Below are 13,390 nucleotides of genomic sequence, written 5' to 3'. Positions count from 1 at the left end.
AAAACATCTTCCAATAAATTGCATTTATTGGATTGATGCGGGAGATCCAGTTTTGCGTTCTTTCCTCTCTTTGCCCTCTGGCCATAGCATCAGTTTCTTCCAACTTGCTTACCAAGGAAAAGTTGTATTCCTGTTAAACACACACACACACGCAAGAAAACCTTCCAAACAAACCAAAAATCCCAACCCTCCCTTCCTCCCATGCTTAGGAGTATTTGAGAATTATTCCAGGAATTAGCATTTACATGCATTGCAGTGTTGACTTAAAAACAGCTAAATTCTATTAAAGGTAAATTTGTATTTTTTAAGCAAAAAATAGTCTTATCACCAGATATTCATGTTTCATACTTGTGATATTTGGATCACAAAGAATAATTAATTAATTTTGCTTTTTAGGGTCACACTCATGGCATATGGAAGTTCTCAGGCTAGGGGTCAAATTGGAGCTGTAGCCGCCAGCCTACACCACAGCCACAGCAACGCCAGATCCAAGCCGTGTCTCCCGACCTACACCATAGCTCACTTCAACGCTGGATCCTTAACCCACTGAGCGAGGCCAAGAATCGAACCAGAGTCCTCATGGATCCTAGTCGGGTTTGTTATCACTGAGCCATGATGGGAACTCCAGAACACTTTTTTTTTTTTTTTTTTTTTGCTTTTTAGGGCCACATCTGCAGCATATGGAGGTTCCCAGGCTAGGGGTCAAATCAGAGCTACAGCTGCTGGCCTATACTACAGCCACAGCAACACAGGATCTGAGCCCCATCTGTGACCTATACCACACCTCACAGCAATACCCAGATCCTTAACCCACTGAGCGAGGCCAGCGGTGGAACCCACAACCTCATGGTTACTCGTTGGAATCTTTTTGGCTGCGCCACAGCAGGAACTCCCAGAACACTTTTAATTTAAATGGTAGAAATTAAGCTGACGCTGAAAGACTATTCCTATAATCACTCTGCAACTTTCAAGTGATTACACTTTAGACGTCTTGAGAGACACAAACTAGACAGATAGATGGATGATAGGAAGAAAGAAAGAAAATTAGAGGCTCTTGGCAGAAGGGATTTGGAAATAAAAGATAAACTTAAGATCAGTGAATTATAATCTTAGAGACATTGCTTAGTAAATATATTTAAAATGTCAATGGACTTCTCCCCATGGTGTGTGTAGGTGGGGAAGGGGGGTTAACTCACATTTATAGGTCATTACACTCTCCAGAGAGGCTGTGTAGCCCAGTAAGCAAACTCATGCTTTCTAGAGACAGAGTGTCTGGGATTTACTTCAGACTCGCTTCCTGATCTTGGGCAAATAATTAAACTCTGTGCCTTAATGTCTTCTGCTGTTAAAATGGGGCTAAAAATAGCAGTTATTACATAGGATTCTTATAAGGATTAAGTGAGTTAATATGTGTGATGTCCTGACGTGCCAGGCCTACTGTAATTGTCCAAACTGCATCACTGATATTCCTACTTTAGCACCTAAATTAGATAACTAGGCGTTTTCATGCTTTTTACACTCCCATTTTTTTCTGGGTGATGAGCAAGTGGGCATTTTAAATTTCTGATGATTGCACATAGAATAGAACTGGAAGATAATGACTATTCATTATTACTGATGTGCTGTCAACGAGTATGACACCCTGGAAGTGATTTTGTGAAGTCACACACACACCGCATGCAAATAACTTGGCAGAAGGAAAGTGATCATCGAAATAGTAAAAGAAACACAAAGGATATATTCAAATGCCAGAGGGACCCTGTAATAGTAGCTAACAGGCACATTGTACTTTACAGATTGTGAATAGTATTCACATTCCTTATTTTATTCGACCCTCTCACAAAAATTATGAAGAAAAGAGAATGGTGGTGTTCCCTTGTGGCACAGCGGTTTAGGATCCAGCACTGTCACTGCAGTGGTTCAGGATGCTGCTCTGTGGCATGGGTTCAGTCCTGGTACCAGGAACTTCCACATCCTGCAGGTGTGGCAAAAAAATATATAAATAAATGAAAGCAAGAAAGCAAGGAAGGAAGGAAGGGAAGGAGGGAGGGAGGAAGGAAGGAAGGAAGGAAGGAAGGAAGGAAGGAAAGAAAGAAGGAAGGAGAACAAGTGTTATTATTACCACTTTACAAATGAGGAAACTGGCTCTGGGAGGGTAAGTGGCAGAGCCAGGAGATGAACAAATTTTCAGACTGTAAATCTGCATTGTACCACTCTGTCTTTGGTGTTTCGAGGCAAGAATGAAAGAATAATAACAGGCTTCTGGTTATTTGGGTATACAATGCAAATTGTAATTATATCACTGATTTTAGATTGTCATATATATGTATAATCTTCCAAGCTCACTTTCTTATGTATGAAAGCTGCAGGATATGAAATAATAGTACTCCTTCTAGATGAAAGCTGAAAACTTATCAACATAAATATTTATGAAATACGAACAGCAATTTAAAAAGAGTTGAGTGGACCCAATTAACCCACTTCCTGTTTTAGGTCAGAAACAGATGTTTATAAGAGCTGAGCATTTTAGTAAAGTGATGTTGAGTGTGAGATATTTGTACTTTTATAATACAATGGTAAATATTATTTCCCTGCTCTAAATTCGTGAGAGGTAATCACAGAAGTATCCTCTGTGACTTGGGTGTATCCTTCATACCATATCATTTTATATGGAAACCCGCTCTTCATCAGGGCCACGGTTGGCTCTAGCAGTTCTGTGGAGAGCAGGGCAGAGTCCAATGCCCATCTGTTTGCAAAGGGTTTTCCATGAAAGATTACTGTTATCAAGAGAGGGGAGGGAGTTCCTGTTGTGGCTCAGTGGGAGATGAATCTGACTAGCATCCATGAGGACACAGGTTCAGTCCCTGGCCTTGTTCAGTGGGTTAAGGATCTGGGGTTGCTGTGAGCTGTGGTGTAGGTTGCAGATGAGGCTCAGATCTGGTGTGGCTGTGGCTGTAGCATAGGCCAGTGGCTACAGCTCCTATTTGACCCCTAGCCTGGGAATCTCCATATGCCGCAGGTGCGGCCCTGAAAAAAAAAAAGAGAGGGGAGAACTTGCTTTCCTTGTCTCAGAATTGCTTTTGCTTAGACTCTTCATCCATGGATAACTATTAGAGACACAGTGGGTGAAGTTTTGCAACCCAATGTAACAATACAAGTGGGATCTGAGACATCTTTCCCAAAGCTTATGTCACTTGTACACTAGAATGTGGCTATACTGACAAAATCATATCAGTTTATCACTATCACTGGGCTGGGTTTATAGTCTTATATCAAATTCAGGCAGCATTGCTCTTCAACCATAAGATAACAGATTCCAAGGTTTTCCAGTGGTGCTAAATGCTTACTAGTCGTACTCCAAAGTGAGGCACAACTCTGCCTAGATTGCATTCATTCATTCGTTGATTTGCCTGACAATTATTGACCACCCGATACATGCATTAAGCATGTTTGGTCCTGGTCATAGAAGATCAAACCAGTTGCAGCGCCTGCTCTGGGTCTGGGTGGAGAGTCAGAGGGAAGGAAGAATGGGAATAGGAGGCATCAAGAACTAGGAAGCACAGATGGAGTTCCCATTGTGGCTCAGCAGTAACTCACCCGACTAGTACCCATGATGACTGGGATTCGACCCCTGGCCTCCCTCAGGGTTAAGGATCTGGCGTTGCCATGAGCTGCGGTGTAGGTCACAGATGTGGCTCAGATCTGGCCTTGCTGTGGCTGTGGTGTACGTCAGCAGGTACAGCTATGATTTGATTCCTGGCCTGGGAACCTCCATATGCCATGGGTGCAGCCTTTAAAAAAAAAAAAAAAAGACAAACACAAAAAAACTAGAAACAGAGACTCTCACCTAACCCTGATCTTGGGTGTGAGAAAAGACTTTCTGGAGGGATGGATGGGGATGGGGGAATGGTTCAGGCAGAGGGAACAGCACATTAGAAGCTTTTGAGGCGAGAGATGATGGGTGATGAGAAACAAACAAAAAGCACCTGGATAGCTAGAGCATAAATTCTGGGACATGGGAACAACCAAGCAAGATGTGGGGGAGAGGGTACTGGGGGCCTGCTAAGGAATTTGGACTTTTGCTGAGAACAAAGGATACCCCCAGCAAAGGTTTAAAAGCAGGTTGGCGACACTCTTGACTTGCTTAATTCCAATTTCAGGTTTCAGGCCCCATCACCCCTGACGCACAGACTTTACAAGATACCATAGGAGACTGCTTTGGAATTGCTGTTGTTGGCTTTGCTGTGGCCTTTTCTGTGGCCAGCGTCTATTCTCTCAAATACGATTATCCGATTGATGGCAATCAGGTCAGTATACAAGCGATGCCAGATCTAATCCCGCAACTTCAAATGATCCTTTGCATACATGATGCATCAATGGTGCCACAACTAAGAAAGATTCCTCCTTCTTCTCCCATCAGGAGTTAATAGCCTTGGGAGTGAGTAACATATGCGGCGGGTTATTCAGAGGATTTGCAGCGAGTACCGCCCTCTCCAGATCGGGGGTCCAGGAGAGTACAGGAGGCAAAACTCAGGTACCTCAGGACCTTGGCTGTGAGGTGCATCCTAGCAGGAGCCGCTGGGGATTCGGAGCCCGGGGGCAAAGCTGAGTGTGTGATGAGCATGTTTTTCCTCTTCGCAGATTGCTGGCCTTATCTCTGCTATCATCGTGCTGATTGTCATCTTAGCCATTGGATTTCTTTTGGAGCCTCTGCAAAAGGTAGCATTCCTCTCTCTTGTGCTGATATCTCTCTCCTTTGGGTGATGAATCAAGGAACCTGGTTCTTAAACTCTGGGAGCACATACTGAACTAGGGATACTAAGTGTATCTACCAAGGGCCAAGTGCTCTTCTTAGCCAATAGTCTATGAACCAAAAATATTGCTTTTTCTCCTGGCAGTGTTTTATGAATGTCAGGAATGCAGGTACCCAACTACCTTATCAACTCTGCTCTTCAAACTGTTGTGTTTAGAGCCCCAGATATAATTCATGTTTAGATAGGAAGGTACCCTGGCACTGCAGCTTCTATGTGGATTGACTGAAAGGAAGATTTTCTTAAAGGTTGAGGTCATCAGGGTCTCTACTGAATTCAGAGAATTGTGCCACCAGCCACACCACCTGTTCTTAGTAATATGCCCTGCAGCTCCCAGGGTATGGTTTGACTCCAGGACCAAAGCTGTCAGGTTGCTGAATGGGAGCCAACAGCCAGACCATCACATTGCACCTTTACTCTCACGCTCTGCTGTTCATCTCTCCTGAACTGTCAGTTTTGAGGGTTTAGTTTAATGCTCTGTCCACTGCTGCAAGACCCAGATACAAAAATAACAGTGGATCCTAGGAAACACAGGCTCTTGAGGGAAGCAGATGATAGCCAACACACTGTTCTTTGTGGTGTTATTGGGACTTTGAAGTAGGACATGGGGCACTGGCTCTCGTTCTGGAGATGTACTTTTTTTTTTTTTTTGCCATTTCTTGGGCCACTCCTGTGGCATATGGAGGTTCCCAGGCTAGGGGTCAAATTAGAGCTGTAGCTGCCAGGCTACACCACAGCCACAGCAACGCCAGATCCTTAACCCACTGAGTGACACCGGGGATCAAACCTGTGTCCTCATAGATGCTAGTCAGATTTGTTTCCACTGAGCCACGACGGGAACCCTGGGAACTCCTATTCTTCTGTTTCTTTGGTGGTGACTTCTTGACTCCTATCCTGTCATTCCTTTGAAAATCAGTTAGTTTAGCATATGAAAAATGCATAATTTTCGCCAACAGTACTGTGTACTGCTTGAAGACATATTTGGCCAGATTTGGGATGACCACGCTGGGACTTTAGAAATCTGGGACAAATTCCTGTTCCAGCTACCAACCAACAAGGAAAAAGGCCCAGATAACAACCAGCAGACTTTGGTGGACTATGTCCTAACTCTATGTCCTTTGCAGTCAGAGGTATAATAGAATGTTTGTGGAATAACAATAACAACAATAATAATATTCATGATAAAAACTATCATTTATTGAGTGTTTATCACAGACCACACCCTGAGCTAAACACTTCACTCACATTATTTCATTTAATTTTTGCAACAACTCTTTGAGGTGGATCCTATTTCCCTCCCTATTTTATAAATGGAGAACTTGAAGTTCCGATAGGTTAAGTAATTTGCCCCAAACACACAGACAATAAGTAACAAAGCCAGGATTAGAAGTAGGTCTCCAGGAGTTCCCGTTGTGGTGCAGTGGAAACAAATCTGACTAGTAACCGTAAGGCTACAGGTTCGATCCCCGAGCTCGCTCAGTGGGTTAAGGATCTGGCATTGCTGTGAGATGTGGTATAGTTTGCAGGTGTGGCTTAGATCCTGTGTTACTGTGGCTGTGCCTTAGGCTGACAGCTGTAGCTCTGATTCAACCCCTAGCCTGGGAACCGCTGCACCATAAAGGGAACTCCCAGATTGTTTTGCTTTTTAATTTAAAAAAAGTTTTAATTGAAGTTCAATTAATTTACAATGCTGTATTAGTATCAGGTGTGCAGCAATGTGATTCAGTTATAATTTATTCTTTTTCAGATTATTTTCCATTACAGGTTATTACAAGACATTGAGTATAGTTCCCTGTGCTATCCAGTAGGTCCTTGTTGGTTACCTATTTTCAAATTGTTTTCCCATGGAATACTGACCAAATGGGAAAGAATACCTAATGAAAAGAAAAAGTGTTAGGTCCCTTCTGCCGGTGGCCCTTGACCTGTTTTATATTAAGAGTCCTATGAACTCCACACTCAGCTAACATGGGGCAACATCTTATACAACCACACTACAATATTAATACCAGTATATTGGAGTTCCCATCATGGCTCAGCAGTTAACAAACCTGACTAGGATCCATGAGGATGCCGGTCTGATCCCTGGCCTTGCTCAGTGGGTTAAGGATCTGGCATTGCTGTGAGATGGGGAGTAGGTCACAGACATGGCTTGGATTCCATGTTGCTGTGGCTCTGGCATAAGCTGGCGGCTACAGCTACGATTCGATCCCCAGCCTGGGTCCATATGCCAAGGGTGTGGCCCTGAAAAGATAAAAAACACACACACACACACACACACACACACACACAAAAAATCTCCTCAAAATAAGGATATTTTCTATTGTCACTTTTTTTTTTTTTTTTTTTTTTGGTCTTTTTGCCTTTTCTAGGGCCGCTCCCATGGCATATGGAGGTTCCCAGGCTAGGGGTCTAATTGGAGCTGCAGCTTCCAGCCTACACCAGAGCTACAGCAACATGGGATCCAAGCCGAATCTGCAACCTACACCACAGCTCACGGCAACGCTGGATCCTTAACCCACTGGGCAGAGCCAGGGGTCGAACCCATAACCTCAGGGTTCCTAGTCGGATTCGTTAATCACTGAGCCACAACGGGAACTTCCTATTGTCACTTCTGTTCAACATCACCTGAAGGGCCTATCAAGTCCAGTAAATAAGACAAAAAAAAAAAAAAAGTACTTGACATCAGTACAGTACTGTTGACTAGATTACAGACTTTATTCAGTTTCTACCAGTTTTTAACTGCATTTTTAAAATGCTTTTGTGTGCAATTTGCTTTTTAAAGTCACTTAAGACCGTATTTAATCTTCTAAACCCTAACCTCTCTTCTCACAGTGAGTAAAATGAACTGGTTAGGCATTAAATTATAAACATAACTGGTGAAAATTTTAAAATGTCTAGTTCAGTTAAACTCTCTTCGAGACAGGAAAATAAAACTGTTTGATTTTTCTTTGTACCTGTCTTTTACGTTGTGAAAGTAGTTAGTATACAGATTCCATAGTCCATTCATAATGGAACAGCTTGAACTAGGGGCAGGGGTTGGGGGCCTGTTCCTACCAATGTGTTTAAACTCAAATAAGGAAGAAAGCACATACTTGGCTATTCAGCATCTTTCACCTTAATGACCGTAATTCCTGCAAGACAAAGATCTCATTTGACATGGGAAGAAACAAAGGCTGGAGTGTTGCTGGGGCAGAGTTGAGTTTGACCACCTAGATGGCTTTTTGTGATTCTGCTGTTCAGTGGTATCAACATGGGGCTCCTTAAAAGATGCTGTGTTACCGGGGAGTTCCTGTCGTGGTTCAGTGGCTAACGAATCCAACTAGGAACCATGAAGTTGCATGCAGGTGTGATCTCTGGCCTTGCTCAGTGGGTTAAGGATCTGGTGTTGCCATGAGCTGTGTGGTGTAGGTCGCAGATGCGGCTCAGATCCCAAGCTGCTGTGGCTCTGGCATAGGCCGGCGGCTGCAGCTCCAATTGGACCCCTAGCCTGAGAACCTCCATATGCCATGGGAGTGGCTCAAGAAACGGCACACACACACACAAAAAAATACTGTGTTACCACCTCTTCCCCTCATGCCCTCAGTAGTGATGAAGCCCCTCCTGCATGCATTTACCATGGTAGGTTCTGGGGACCTAGCAGGGAACAAGGCGGGTAAGGTTCATGCTGTCCCAGAGAGTCTGCCTCATCTTAAACCTCTCCGTGATCTTTGGCCTCCTCTTGCTAAATGGCATGATTGCTGATCATCATCAAATGTTTGAATTCTACTTCTAAGACCCTCAACCTCCTCAAGCTTCTTCTTCTTCTTCTTCTTTTTTTTTTAAGACAAAGAACAACTCCCTCTTTCCCCACCTACAGTAAATAGACACATACTAGACTATCTCTGGGAAGAACTGCTTTCAGTCACAGGTCTTCAGATCTGCCATTCTCTGTCCCAGGGTACAGGCAAGTTAAGTGCTATCAGATCATCTATGGCATGTCCCTGTCACTGTGGTGGGGACAAAAATCATACCTGAAAACAGGTCAGAGTCCCAGGCCTGATGTGTCTTGTCTGACATCGCACACCGGAAAAGGGTGTGGCCTTTGATGGGCTCTGAGGCCCTTTAAAGGGCTCCCTTATCTACAACCTTCACCTTTGCTTCTATATAGTTTATTTGATTATCTCAAAGTACATCTGCTCTTTTTTATGTTTTTCACAGTCTGTCCTGGCAGCTTTAGCACTTGGAAACTTGAAAGGAATGCTGATGCAGTTCACTGAAATACGAAGATTATGGCGAAAGGATAAGTATGATTGTGTAAGTAGAGGCAATGGTATTTGCAAGAGCGAAATCGGAACAGCGTTTTAATGCGGAGGTAAAAATGCATATTTCTATTGTAAACTCGGTGAAATTTCGTTTCTATATATCTGTTCCAATAACCTGAGTGTTTTCTTTGCTGTCTTTAAACCCAATGCTCTAATGATCGTTCTCCGGGATTTTAAGGTCGAAGGATGAGCTACTTACAAGGAGAAAGTGGTCCAGGAAACCCTAGTTGAGAACGTCTTTAGATCTGTTCCAAAGACTCTTGCAGTCCTCTCCAGTGCCACAGAAACTCTTGGAATCTCAGGGCATGCCTTTTCTTCCATTCTTCATTACCTTGTATGTTAGTTTCCAGAAAATCTGGAAAGAACGTAAAGTCTCAACATTCCTTTTGGAAATACTCTGTAAAGTCTCCCCTCGCGCTCAACATGCCTTGCTCTGAGAATCAGTGCCCATACATATAGGAGGGTCAAAGTCTGTGGCTTAAAAAGGCTTGTTAATATAGCCTACGGTACTTAGCAAGCATAAAGTAATAAGCCACACTTGGCAGAGTTTTGCTGCTGATAGATCATTCTTGGGGATTTTAACACTTTCTTGGCATGCGAGAAGTCTTGTAGAGAGGGTAACCTTTAATTACACCAGCAGACCAAAAGTAAGAGATTAGCACAGGCTCTTCCAATGAAGGTACTGATTTTAGCAAAGAGCAGCTGGTTCTGGCATTTCAGCTGTGACAAAAACCATTTCCTTAATTGGTTCGGAGGTGGGATTAGAAATGAACACACTCTCTTTGGATTTTTTAAAATATTTGCTTAGGAGTTCCCGTGGTGGCGCAGTGGTTAACAAACTCGACTAGGAACCATGAGGTTGCAGGTTCGATTCCTGGCCCTGCTCAGTGGGTTAAGGATCTGGCGTTGCCGTGAGCTGTGGTGTAGGCTGCAGACGTGGCTCGGATCCCGAGTTCTGTGGCTGTGGCGTAGACCAGCAGCTACAGTTCCGACTGGACCCCTAGCCTGGGAACCTACATATGCTGCAGGAGCAGCCCTAGAAAAGGGCAAAAAAAAAAAAAAAAAAAAAAAGACAAAGAATAAATTAATTAAATTAAATTGAATATTTGCTTATGTATCTGCAGCTCAGAACCCAAGCCAGCAGAAAAGGCATCTTAGGCAGGGGCCCTTTTGCGGGACACTCCCAGGCTCTGCTTTGGGCTCTTAGACCTCTGCACCTAAGGCACTGACTGAATCAGAGTAAAGTACAGTGTCTGTGTTGTCTTCTTTTGACAGATAATTTGGATCATGACCTTCATCTTTGCTGTTGTCCTGGGGCTCGGTTTAGGCCTGGCGGCTAGTGTGGCATTTCAGCTCCTGACCATCGTGTTCAGGACCCAGTTGTAAGTTGTCATGGTGTTCTGCCTCCTTGCAGACTTTCACCTGCCCGGGTGAGAGGAGGAGAAAAACAAAAAACAAAAAACAATAACAAAAACAAAACCTGTCACTAGTTAAGGGGAAAGCAGTTTAATTGACAGATACGCAAAGCTCTCTAGACTGGCCAGTGTCTGTTCTTACTCACCCACAAGGCCTGAAGGTGAAAAAGAATGGCCCAATTTTAGAGCAGCATCGGCCCAGATCTCACCAGCTTTTGGTCTGCTCCGGGCTTGGACACCAATTCAAAGGAATCATAAATCTCTGAGTCTGTTTGCCCAGCTGTAAATTGGATGTAATTCTGTTCTGTGCACATTTATTCTCTTGGCCTCAGACTTGTTAAGCTGGGGAAGGTGTTTCTGAGAAGCTTGTGAGAGTTTCTCTGTCTAGTGGATGGTTGACCCTCTTGACAGGCTGTCAGATTGAACTCCCACCTAGAAATGGTGGCGCTGGATCAGAGAACTTCGGAGAGGTCCCGCTCGTCCTTAAATGCTGCAAAAGCCACTTAGAATTCTTGACTCTTCTGAGACACCCAGTCCGAACATCTTTTGGATTCTTAAATCTCTCCAGTATAGTCTCCCCACCATGTGGCCACCCAACCTGTGCTGGATCCCTGGTGCAACAGAGATAGAAGACTTCTTGGGGTTCTGAGAGTTCCCTCGTGGTGCAGCAGGAACAAATCCAACTAGGAACCATGAGGTTTCGAGTTTGATCCCTGGCCTCGCTTGGTGGGTTAAGGATCTGGTATTGCCGTGAGCTGTGGTGTAGGCCAGCCACTGTAGCTCTGATTGGACCCCTAGCCTGGGCACCTCCATCTGCTGTGGGTGTGGCCCTAAAAAGAAACAAAGAAAAAAAAAAAGACTTCTTGGGATTCTAGAACAGAAGGTGTTATCATAGTTAAGGCTGATCCCAGAGTGATGGAATATGTGTACATGGAAATGTTCCTGCACTCTTTTATTCATTTATATTTTCCTTCATTTGGGGAGGGGGGGCATCAAACACAAGACAAACTGGGCAGTTGTAGGAAACTCCTAATACTTCTTCATGTGCTCCTTTATATAACGAGGTGATCATATTTGCCTTAATTCACCGAATAACTGGGATATTCAGAATCAAAAGGGCAAACTCAGATGGAAGCGGGTTTGTAAACTGGATGTGGTGGGTAGAAGGCAGTGTTCCAGGCACCGTGGGAGGACAAGTCAAACAAGGGGTTTGCCCTCCAGGTCATGATGGTGCGAGGATCCTCCAATCTTTAAACTTTGGGAAAGGGAGCCTGTTTGGGGATGCTAGGAATACGCTGACATTAACCTGGTAGGCCTAACAAAGATGCATGAATGTTTGACCTGGTGTTGCTTTTCCCTGCAGTCCCAAATGCAGCATGCTGGCTAATGTTGGAAGGAGTAACATCTATAAGAATAGAAAAGATTACTCTGACGTAAGGAAGATTCTTTTTTTTATTTTATTTTGATTTGCTCGGTGATATTGACATGAATCTCATGGACACCATCTGATATGACTGCTCTTGCCTTACAGATATACGAGCCAGAAGGAGTGAAGATTTTCAGATGTCCCTCTCCTCTTTACTTTGCCAACATTGGTTTCTTTAAGCGTAAACTTATCGATGCTGTAAGGTTTGGGGTTATTAGTTTTTTTTAAATCCCACTAAGTATCTAGGAATAAAATCTTCATTCTGTAATAGGAGGGTCATTGATTTCACATATGTTGAGGCTGCGTTATGCTTGGGCTTTTTATCCTATGTCACAGGGCAGGTGAAACTACCTTATAAGGGGTCCATTAATATGTTGGGAAAGGAGACTCTTTCCATCAGGTCCAATGTAGAGACACTTTTTAGTCTACAGCACAAATTCTGCTGTAGAGTAAAAATACGTAACATAAGATTTGGGGCTGCTGGTTTTTAACCGATAATTTCCGATAGATTTTCTTTGGAAATCAGCTTTAGAAACCACAAGAGAGTCCTTAATATTTGACTGCATCAGTGAAGAGATTCAGGATAACAAATGAATATGTATATGTGAAATAAATAAGTATAATATAAATGAATATTTAACTAAAGAACAACTGGTCCCTGGTGGACTGAAAAGAAGCTGACAAAGAAGCAGTCTTTAGCGTTAGGAAAAGCTTAAACCACTCACTCTTGAACATGCCTGCTGGTCCACTCTGTACCTTGCATAGAGCTTCTGCCTTAAGCTCTATTATTATTCATTTGCTATGCATCAAATATTTTTCTATCCAACTATTTTCCACACACATGGGACCATGTTTTATATATGGCTTTAGATATTGTCTTTCCACTTAATCTAGTATCGTTCCATCTCACTACATTTTTTTTGTCAAGGATTTTTAATTACATAATTTGATCCTCCTTACTCATTTATTACCCTGAAGCTAAGTATTACCAGAATGAGAACACATTTCTTTTGAAAAGGGAAAAATGAAGGTTACCTTCAGATGAACACTAAAATTACAAAGTAAGATCATATAATAGATAGCATACAATACAATCATGAAATTTTTAGTAGAATAAAAAATATATAGAAGCAGGATACTAATTAGATGCCATGTATATTCAGCAATTAGAAAATAACTCAAATAAAATTCCCTAAGTGTTGTGTGAGCCAAAAACAAACCAAAAAAAAAAATTCAGATAGAATTTAGATCCATTCATGGATAACTTATGGATAAAACCTGGATAGTACAGACTTCTGAATGTTAAAAACTGCATACAGGTTGCACAGACCATGGGTTTAATACAGTGCTCTTGATGATGTTTGAACCACTTTTAAATGTTACTCCAGATATCTTTGCAATGCACCCCAATCCCTCAAACCATTAAATATGCCAAAT

The 13,390-nt window shown here is 42.9% G+C and overlaps 1 protein-coding gene across 2 annotated transcripts in view; it reads left to right on the top strand.

The window, feature by feature from the left end:
• SLC26A3 (solute carrier family 26 member 3) overlaps positions 1-13,390 on the top strand; it is a 38,143-nt gene that overhangs the window by 14,488 nt on the left and 10,265 nt on the right. Inside the window, exons 9-16 of one of the 2 annotated variants that reach the window (XM_021101946.1) lie at positions 3,314-3,321; positions 4,168-4,307; positions 4,421-4,534; positions 4,642-4,719; positions 9,009-9,104; positions 10,388-10,494; positions 11,891-11,960; positions 12,059-12,151. In XM_021101946.1, coding sequence (XP_020957605.1) covers positions 3,314-3,321; positions 4,168-4,307; positions 4,421-4,534; positions 4,642-4,719; positions 9,009-9,104; positions 10,388-10,494; positions 11,891-11,960; positions 12,059-12,151 — 706 coding nt within the window. 2 annotated transcript variants of the gene reach the window in all.

This window comes from Sus scrofa, chromosome 9, assembly GCF_000003025.6.
Source record: "Sus scrofa isolate TJ Tabasco breed Duroc chromosome 9, Sscrofa11.1, whole genome shotgun sequence".
Classification (NCBI taxonomy): domain Eukaryota; kingdom Metazoa; phylum Chordata; class Mammalia; order Artiodactyla; family Suidae; genus Sus; species Sus scrofa.
This window is presented reverse-complemented; position numbering and strand designations above follow the sequence as displayed.